Source organism: Scyliorhinus torazame, chromosome 22, assembly GCF_047496885.1.
Source record: "Scyliorhinus torazame isolate Kashiwa2021f chromosome 22, sScyTor2.1, whole genome shotgun sequence".
NCBI lineage: Eukaryota > Metazoa > Chordata > Chondrichthyes > Carcharhiniformes > Scyliorhinidae > Scyliorhinus > Scyliorhinus torazame.
The window spans coordinates 35,191,208-35,201,882 of record NC_092728.1 but is presented as its reverse complement, the minus strand read 5'-3'; the positions used below and the strand labels follow the sequence as shown (position 1 = coordinate 35,201,882).

Genomic DNA, 10,675 nt, shown 5'->3' with positions numbered 1-10,675 from the left:
CCCTTCCTCTGTACAGCAGGGTCAGCCATGGTGCCTCTGCTCTAGCTACTGTTGCTGTCACTTAATGGGACATCCCCGTCATCAGTATCCAAAAGAGCATACTTGTAAAGAGGGGCACGGACACATGGGACTCCTGCACTGTTTGCCTGCCCCGTCTAGAACAAAGAAAATTACAGCACATGAACAGGCCCTTCAAGCCTACACTGACCATGCTGCCCTTCCGGGGACCAGGAACAGGCCCTTCGGCCCTCCAAGCCTACACTGACCATGCTGCCCTTCCGGGATTCTCCATTTTGTCGGCGCCCAGGGGTTTCCAGACAGCGTGCGGCTACCCCATTGACTGGCTGGCTTAACTGAGAATCCCGTCGGCGGTCGAGGCTGAAAAGTGGCGTGGCGGGGCGGAGAATCCAGCCCCATATCCCTCTATTCTCATCCTATTCATGTATTTGTCAAGACGCCCCTTAAAAGTCATTATTGTATCTGCTTCCACTACCTCCCCCAGCAGCGAGTTCCAGGGTCCCACCACCCTGTGTAAAAAACGCGTCAAACATCTCCTTTAAACCTTGTCCCTCGCACCTTAAACTATACAGTTGAGTGGTCACCCATCTATATTCCTGTACCTTGGGTGTGACCACGTGTCCCTAACTTCTATCTATGATGCTTTCTGCAATTTGGTGCTCCAGCTGCTGCTCAAACTGATCCATTCATTCAGTCAGCAAGTACAGCTGGATACACTTCCCACAGATCTAATTGTCAGGGATGTTTTCAGCATTCATGATTGACCACATGTCGCAGTCAAAACACCAAGCCCCACCAACTGTCATGACTAACTCGCTGTTAAATCTGAAATTACTTTAATAAAATAAAAACATGCCTTCTTAAATCCACACTCGGAAGAATTTCCCTCGCAGGTTTGGTGCTTTCCTAAAGTACTGTCTTGTTTTTTTTGGTTTGAGGAGGAAGGAGGGTTGTAAACAATACAACAACAGGGGCTATTTCGTTCTTTGGCAGTGGGTCCTCCTCAATTCCCTTCCAAGTTGTGGTGACTGCACTGATTTCTCCCAGAAGGTTTTCAGTACCACCCTCTGGGAAATCATCCCAGTGACTCCCTTTGAACATTGCGTTAAAGACCACGCTGGCCAAAGAGCTTCTGCGCAGACACATTCCATTGGAACTAAGGTTACACAGATTGGGAACACATTTTAATTTTGAAGTGCAAGTGGAACAGCAAAGGTCTGCAGTTAAATTTTATTGCCAACCAGAACGATATCAAATATCTCCCCCTCCTCCCAACAGACCAATAAAACCTACTGACCAATCAGAGCCGTGTCTCATAGCCTTTCCAACTCAAGGGGCCCATCCAATTAAAACACCCCCTTCGTTAAGGTCAGCTGCCCTCCTGACCACCAACAGCCCAGCCTCTAAAGGATTAAATGTTGAATTCTCAGCTCAGGGTGAAACATTACAGATATTTTGTTTGCTCTCCTTCTAGTGGGCAGCTGCAGAACCAAACGCTTGGTCTCAGTACCCTCAAGACTGGAAGGGGCAAATTCAGAAGTTACCGGGGCGCCTGATCACTCTCCTGACCCCATCAGTTGGAAAGGCTGGTTTGAACTTTGTCAAGGTGGCCAAGTACATCGCAAAGACTCACTGTCCGCGTACAAAGACAGTTGCTTGATAGCACGCCAGTGAGAGCGGCAGCTCGAGAAGAATGGATCAGAGGGCGGGGAGCAAATAGTCACTGGGCTAATGCTGTGCTGAAGCTCCATCGCTGTTGGCCTCTCATATCAAACAGTGGCAGCAGTGACCAACTATCTGCTTTACAAACAGTTACAGCGAAAAGTCTGTGTCACCTGGTTATGAATCAATGGCAAACTGAAGGTCAGCCAAGGGCCTGTACATGGCATTGAATCAGCGATAGCCCCCGATTACCATGTACATTTGCGCAGAGTTGTTGCAGTCAAGAAAGTTACGTGAATTGAACAAACCGTGAGTTTCAAATCCAAGGGTAGCCACAACAGTGCCAGGCCGATCTCACCATCGCCCCCCACCCCCCGCCTTGCCCAGGTGATGTGACGCCTCGTCTTACTCCATGCTAAGATATCTCTTCTTTTTGGCGGTATTCGTATATGGATGCCAACGCCATTCAGTGTCAGAGATTTTCTCGTTTTCCAGGGTTCCCAGCTTAATCTGATATACTGCCAGAGGGAAAGACAGAGAGACAGAGCAGAGTTATTGGATTTACACAGTTCAAGGCACAGAGGCAGTGGCTGGGAAGAGTCACAAAACATTGAAATAAAACTACCAAATGTTCTAAAGTACCAGAAGCTCTTGGCCAATCAAATCCGCAACAATGTTTTCTCTATAAACAAGCTAAATCCCACCATAGGCTCGGGCCCAATTAATCCCAGCTAATCTAATCCCACTCTATGCCCACCCGCAATAAGAAACAGGGACTACAGGATTTAGGAGCAGACATAGTCATTCAGTCTTTGTGCCTGCTCTGCCAATCAACACGCTCATGGCTGATCAGATTGTGGTCTCAACTCCACCTTCCTGCCCGACCACAAGCCCAGCCCCACTAACCCTGAATCCCTTGTTTTCGACAAGAACTCACATAGCAGATTAATATGTAAAGTTAAAGCGCATGGAATTCCGGGTAGTGTCTTTAGATTGGCAGAAAGTTGGTTAGCAAACAGGAAGCAAAACGTTGGAATAAATGGGTCTTTTTCTGATTGGCAGGCAGTGACGAGTGAGGTCCAACAGGTATCTGTGCTAGGACCCCAACTGTTCACATTATATATTTCTGCCCCCCATATCTTTTCAATGACCTCTTCTTCGAGTAACAATCTAATTTTCTCAAGAGAAACCTGATTCCATAACCCTTAATCCCTTTATTCTTCAAAAAACTATCTATCTTGATCTTAAAAACATTTAATGAAGGAGCATCTACTGCTTCACTGGGCAAGGAATTCCATAGATTCACAACCCTTTGGGTGAAGAAGTTCCTCCTAAACTCAGTCCTAAATCTACTTCCCCTTATTTTGAGGCTATGCCCCCTAGTTCTGCTTTCACCCGCCAGTGGAAACAACCTGCCCGCATCTATCCTATCTATTCCCTTCATAATCTTATATGTTTCTATAAGATCCCCCCTCATCCTTCTAAATTCCAACGAGTATAGTCCCAGTCTACTCAACCTCTCCTCGTAATCCAACCCCTTCAGCTCTGGGATTAACCTAGTGAATCTCCCCTGCACACCCTCCAGTGCCAGTACGTCCTTTCTCAAGTAAGGAGACCAAAACTGAACAAAATACTCCAGGTGTGGCCTCACTAACACTTTATACAATTGCAGCAGAACCTCCCTAGTCTTAAACTCCATCCCTCTAGCAATGAAGGACAAAATTCCATTTGCCTTCTTAATCACCTGTTGCACCTGAAAACCAACTTTTTGCAACTCATGCACTAGCACACCCAGGTCTCTCTGCACAGCAGCATGTTTTAATATTTTATCATTTAAATAATAATCCCTTTTGCAGTTATTCCTACCAAAATGGATAACCTCACATTTGTCAACATTGCATTCCATCTGCCAGACCCTAGCCCATTCACTTAGCCTATCCAAAATCCCTCCTACAGACTTCCAGTATCCTCTGCACTTTTTGCTTTACCACTTATCTTAGTGTCATCTGCAAACTTGGACACATTGCCCTTGGTCCCCAACTCCAAATCATCTATGTAAATTGTGAACAGTTGTGGGCCCAACACTGATCCCTGAGGGACACCACTAGCTACTGATTGCTGATAGGCACTGATGGATTCGGAAGGTCCTTACACTGTGAACGGTAGTGCTGTTCCAGAAGTGGCCTGTGGTTTGAGATGCTCGGGGATGGAGAGAACCAATTTTAGTGTAGAAAAGAATGATATGAATAAATGCAGGAATTTCAGATATATATATGTATCTGGTGCAGTAAATGTTAAAAACCTTGGTTAGTCTGTGCATGATTGTTGCAGTCATGTTTTTAAAAATCCTGGTTTGCAAGACTGCTAGGCTTTCTGAAGCCAGAGGTGTAATTAAAGCATCGTAAAAGTTTGGACAAATGAATTTTTATTTATATTAAGAGGGGTTCCCTTGGGTAGTAGGCAATTAGAGACATTGTGTTCAGTTTCGTCAGATGATGTAGTTAATGGGAAGAGATTGGGGCTGATGCAATCATGTGTTGAGGTTCAGAGTAGCTGGAAGGAGAGCTGAGAAGTTTCTGAAGAATACAACCATGATTCTACATTATTCTGACAGGTTGTCAGGTCTCTATTTCAAGTAGCATCAAAAGATTTCTTTCTCAAAGTGGAGTATCCAAGACATTTCTTTACAGCAAGTATTCCTGCGTGCTGACAGTATTTAAAAGGGAATTGAGATCTGAAATGGTTTTGTTGTTCGAGTGAAAATAAAGATAGCAGTTTTAGGGTTGTGTCACTGTATTGATTAATGAGTAATTGTAAGCTTTTTTTTGTGTGATGTTAAAGACATTTTAATACTGTTAGTAATAAAGTTTTAAAAAATATGCCATATCCCTATTTTGCCTCAGTTTTATAAAATTAAAATAAAATTTTAGGATTTCTGTACAGTATCCCAGCCATTGTTGGGGTCTGGTCTGAGATCATACTAAAATTGGGGGCTCGTCGGGGATTTAAAAATATAATTCCTCTTTTGGCTTGGATTATTGAACTTAAGCTCTTTTGAACTCTCCTCCTCAAAAGGCGGTGGAAGCGGAGTCGTTGAGCTTTCTAAGGCAGAGTTAGGTAGATTATTGACAGGCGGTGGGGGGTGAAGGTTTATAGGCAGGTAAGTGAAGTCGAGGGTTACACTCAGGTCAGCCACATTCGGACTGAATGGCGGAGCAGGTTTGAGGCGCGGAGTGGCCAGTCACTTCCTGCTCCTAATTTGTATGCTCGTAAACATGTGATTTTATCAGAGTGGTTGAGCTGAACAACAGTAAGGATCAAATCATTCATTGCGAACTGAAAAAAATACAACACGCAACAAGCAGAAAGCCTACTATTAATGGAAATAATCAAGTAAGTTGGACCTCTGAATCTCTCCTCGATTGCCTTTGCGAGGTCAAATGGCACTTTTCTGGAGGCAAGGATGTTTACTTTTGCCTTTTCCTGGGAAGATCAGTGGGGGAACTGTGGGGTTGGCAGGCAGTGAACATAGGAACAGGAGTAAGCTATTCAGCTCCTCGATCCTGTGCCGCCATTCAATGAGATCTCTGGCCTAACTCCATATATGGCCCATATGTTCATAACTTCATTGCAGTGTGAATGTAAGCTTACTTGTGACAATAAAAATTATTATATCTCTTAAGGCCTTTGCTGGACAATTTAAAATTAACAACTGATCTAGCATCAATTACCGTTTGTGGAAGAAGGTTCCAAACCTCCACCATGCTTTGTGGTGGAAATGAGGAAGGAAGGGTAAGGTAGATAGAGATGAGATTGATTGAAATATTTGGACAGTGTGCCGGTCTTGTCTTCTCCTTTATACACGACATCCCACTGTACACCCTTCGCATTAACCTTACTGGTTCCAAGTTATTGAAACTGCCCGATTCCAATTCCCTCAGCAGCCCCCCCCTGGTCACCTGAAGGCACTCAGCTCTTGTTGGGTGAGTGGGACACAGATACTGGACATCTTCACATGCGCCCCCTAGCCCAACTACACCACCAGATCATTCTGCACAAGGGACCACATGGCCAAATATAGCTCTCTTAGAAAGGGTCAGGCTAGCGGAGGCTCGACACTGCCTTACAAAGTGGCAGCAACAATGGTGCCCCAGGCAACCAGAGAGCGACGCTGGTAGATGTGGGATAAAAGTGCTCTGCCAAGCCCTGGAGGCCATTGTTTGGCTCCTATTTAAATATATTGTGGATGGGGGCAGTGCCTGCCCAGCTTTTGGAATGTGACACAATGTTGACATCAGAACTGCCCATGTAAACATTGTAGATGGAGTTTGTGCCCGGCAAGTGTGTTCTGAGATTTCTCCCTCCTCTTGCAGACAAAAAGCAGCTCCACTGAGCAAGTGGTCCTGTGCGACAGGCTGATTACCCATCCTAGGGAAAGTCTGGACTCTAGCAGCTTCTGAAATAATTCCGTTTTGCTCAGCAGACGAGAAACTTACATTTCATTTCAAACCTGGGCCCCACTTCAGACAGTTCGATGTTTCTGTGGTCCATCTTTTTGTAAACATGATGCCTGGAGGCAGCGGACAAAAGAAAAAGTTACCATTTAGAAGCAGCGCCCCTCCAGCCCTCACTGCGCCCTCCTCAAACTTGCTCTTGCAAAGACACCAATACCCTATTGGATTAGTTTCACAAATGCACTCAAAACTACCATTTTTTATTAATGAGTAAGCAGTGACAGTTAACAACCAATATCACGAGAGAGCAATTCAGCCATGGAGAAAAAGGTGTGTGTGTGTATGTGTGTGTGTGTGTGTGTGTGTGTGGGGGGGGGGGGGGGGGGGGGGAAATCACAGCCTGACCCTGTCGGCAGCCAATAGATGCTTTGACATTACTGATACCCGCACTCATGGAGTCTCTACTTATCACTGCGGCTTTAAACTCCACACTTGCCTGGATGAGTGCAGCTTCAACAACACTCCAGAAGCTCTACACCATCAAGGACAAAGCAGGCCCGCTTGATTGGCACCTCTTCCACAAACATTCACTCCCTCCACCACCAACGCGCAGTAGCAGCCGTGTGTACCACTTACAAGATGCACTGCAGGAATTCACCAAAGTTTATTAGGCAGCACCTTTCAAACCCATGACCACTACCATCCAGAAGGAAAAGGGCAGCAGATACATGGGAACACCACCAACAGCAAGTTCCCCTCCAAATCACTCATTACCCTGACTTGGAAATATATCGCTGTTCATTCACGGTTGCTGAGGCAACATCCTGGGCATCCCTCCCTAACGGCAGTGGGTGTACCTACACCACATGGACTGCAGCACTGCCCTCCATCGCCACCACCTCGTGACACTTGGGGATGGGTAATAAATGCTGGCCTCGTCAGCAAAGCTCGGAGGTTGGTTTAGCTCAGTTGGACAGATAGCTGGTTCGGGATGCAGAGCGATGCCAACAGTTCAATTCCCATACCGGCTGAGGTATACATGACCTTGCCCCTCGTCTGAGGTGTGGTGATCCTCAGGTTAAATCACCACCAGTCAGCTCTCCCTCTCAAAGGGGAAAACAGCCTATGGTCGTCTGGGACAATGGCGACTTTACTGGGACAATGGCGACTTTACAGTCAGCAATGTCCATATGCACAAATGAATAATAAAAAACTTAAAAAGGAGGTTTACCTAGCAGCTCATAAAAGTGACAAGGGTAATTATCAGAGCAAACAGCAATGGAGAAACTTAAGACACCTCAATCGGACAAATCCCAATGAGATGATAGCCTACAAGCTGAGAGGCCTTCCCCTCTCATGCGGGGGAACCTCGAATGAAGGGACACGGGTTGAAAATAAGAGGCAAGGTTGAAACAAGGAGGAATTTTGTATTGCAGTCTTGTAATTTTCTTTCCCAGAGAGCGGTGGAGACTGAGTCACTAACTATTCTCAAGACTGATTTAGACGGATTTTTGATGGACAAGGGAGACAAAGGTTACGGGAGGAGAGGCAGGAAGGCGGAGTTAAGGACATAATCAGATGACCATGATCTGATTCCCAAAATCCATTCAATGCTAGAACAGTACCAGTGATTCGAAGTTAGCAAATATGTAACACTGCTATTCAAGAAAAGGAGGGCGAGAGAAACACAGAATTCTGGCCAGGCAACTTGGGGTCAGGCATGGGGCAATGCGAGAATTTATTATTTCGGGAGTCTAACTGCACTTCAAGAAACAGTGTGTGGTTATCCACTTTGGTCCAAAAAAAGATACAGCAGAGTACTCTCTAAATGGAAAGAGGTTAGGTACAGTGGATGCCCAAAGAGATTCGGGAATTCGGGTAAATGGAGCCTTAAAATGCCAGGAACAAGTGCAGAAAATAATCAAAAATGCAAATAGAATGCCGGATTTTATATCTAGAGGATCAGAATATAAAGACACAGGGGTTATACTACAGCTATACAAAACCCTGGTTAGACCCCACTTGGAGTCACTGTGAGCAGTTCTGGGCACCACACTTTGGGAAGGATATTTTGGCTTTGGAGGAAGTGCAATGTAGTTTTGCAAAAATGATACTTGGATTACAGGGGTTATGTTACAAGGAGAGATTACTCAAATTAGACCTGTTTTTGCGAGAATTTAAAAGGTTAAAGAGTGATCTGGTCGGAGTATTTAAGATATTAACAGAGAAAGACAGAGTAAATAAAGATAAATTATTTCCACTGGTTCAAGATTCTAAAACTGGAGGGCATAGTCTAAAACTTAGGGTCAGACCGTTCAGGAGAGATGTTAAGAAGCACTTCTTCACTCCAAGGGTGGTAGAGGTTTGGAACTCCCTCCCACAAACAGCAGTCTGCACCGGCCCTTGGAAAGAGCACACCACTTCAGCCCACACCTCCACCCTATCCCCACAATCCAGCAACCCCACCTAACTTTTGGACACTAAGGGCAATTTTAGCATGGCCAATCCAGCTAACCTGCACATCTTTGGACTGTGGGAGGAAACCGGAACACCCGGAGGAAACCCACGCAGACAAGGGGAGAACGCGCAGACTCCGCACAGACAGAGACCCAAGCCGGGAATCGAACCGAGGACCCTAGAGCTGTGAAGCGACAGTGCTACCATTGCACCCATGGAAAAAATTACAAACATCTCCTTCTCAGTCACTCAGAGTCTAGGATGACTTGCTTCCACAATAAAAGGAGTTCTCAGGTGACTGGAAAAGCACCGAGACACATACTCGAGTGAACCGACTGTGGCCCTGAGTTGCCTCAGACTGCGCTGAGTGGGTGGAAGGACCAAAGACACCTCAAACCTGCCGCTCATCACCTCTACAGCTCAGGACTTGACCATTTAATCCACTGCCCACTGCCAGTGCCAACTCTTCCACCAAAGGACTGTACTCCATTCTCTAATAGCAGCATGGCTGCAGAGACTGATACTCACTATTGCAGTCGTATCTGGAGCAGGACAAGCGCCAACAGAGATGCCCTAGAACCAAGCGCCACCATAACCATAGCAATGTCTGGTGGTCCACACTTGGTAAAACTACTGAGTGCAACATGGCACCAGCCAGTAGTGAAATGGCGCAGGAAGCTACGATGCTCGTGCTTCATGTAGGAAGCAAGGTCTGCCCCAGCAGAGGGCAGCAAATGGAACACAGAAACATGGAAACCTTCAAACTCTTCACTAACGACACAAAATCTGGCTGTGTGGAGTTTGCACGTTCTCCCCGTCTCTGCATGTGTTTCCTTTGGCTGTTCCGGTACCCTCCCACAGTCCGTAGACGTGCAGTTTATGTGGATTAGCTATGCTAAATTGCTCCTTGTTGTGCAGGGTACGTGGGGTTATGGGATTGCGGGGATAGGGCAGGGAGTGTGCCGATGTAGGATGCTCTTGCAGTTGGTGAAAAATCAATGGGTTGAATGTCTTCCTTCTGGACTGTAGGGAATCTATGATTCGGTGAAAGTGACAGCCCAAGATGTAAAATTCAAGAAGCAGCCCCCACCATCCCTCACTTGCCCACAATAATAGCTGTACAGTTCTGCCCGATTTACCTGAAGGAGATATAGTCATCCTGGTTCGCAAATGTGATTACCCTTCTGCTGTCATCTTTCGGGACTGGAAACAAATACTTTAGGATATTGGATACCTATGGATAACACATTCAGTTAGGAAGCAAACAGGCAAGCGATCAGTCACTGACAACTTAACATGCAGCAAAGAACAATACAGCACAGGAACAGGCCCTTCGGCCCTCCAAGCTTCTACCGGTCATGATACCACCCTTCGCCAAAACCGTCAGCATTTCCTAGTGCTGTATCCCTCTATACCCATCCTATCCATGAATTTGTTGAGATGCCTTTTGAACGCCGTTAATGTATCTACTTCTGCAACCTCCCCTGACAGCGAATTCCAGGCACTCACCACCCTGTGTGTAAAAAAAACCTGCCTCGCACATATCCTCTAAACTTTGTCCCACGGACCTTAAACTTATGCCCCCTAGTGACTGACCCCCTCCACCCTGAGAAAGAGTGCCTGCCCCCTCCATCCTGAGAAAGAGTGCCTGCTCATCCACACTATCCATTCCTCTCATAATCTTGTAGACCTCTAACAGGTCGCCCCTCAACCGTTTCAATGAAAACAGTCCAAGTCTATTCTGTTCTGGAGCAGAGACTAGCTTCTTCACCAGGTCCAGTCTCAGGATAAGGGACTGATCATTTACGACTGAGATCAGGAGACATTTTTTCCACTCTGAAATTTGTGAATCGGTGAATCCCTACCTTTGTGGATGAATCATAGAATCTACAGTGCAGGTCATTTGGCCCTTCGAGTCTGCACCGGCCCTTGGAAAGAGCACGCCCACGCCGCCACCCTAATCCCGTAACCCAGTAACCCCACCTAACCTTTTTGGACACCAAGGGCAATTTATCATGGCCAATCCACCTAACCTGCACATCTTTGGACTGTGGGAGGAAACTCACATAGAAACGGGGAGAACG

At 46.2% G+C, this 10,675-nt stretch overlaps 1 protein-coding gene across 3 annotated transcripts in view; it reads right to left on the bottom strand.

The window, feature by feature from the left end:
- Positions 1 to 1,180: 1,180 nt before the first annotated feature.
- Positions 1,181 to 10,675, bottom strand: part of imp4 (IMP U3 small nucleolar ribonucleoprotein 4) — a 54,792-nt gene continuing 45,297 nt past the window's right edge. For all 3 annotated transcript variants that reach the window (XM_072488040.1, XM_072488042.1, XM_072488041.1), the window contains 3 exons: positions 9,731 to 9,825; positions 6,177 to 6,250; positions 1,181 to 2,198 (listed from right to left, as the gene is read on the bottom strand). In XM_072488040.1, coding sequence (XP_072344141.1) covers positions 2,086 to 2,198; positions 6,177 to 6,250; positions 9,731 to 9,825 — 282 coding nt within the window. In that variant the 3' untranslated portion in view covers positions 1,181 to 2,085. The remainder of the gene's footprint in view (positions 2,199 to 6,176; positions 6,251 to 9,730; positions 9,826 to 10,675) is intronic.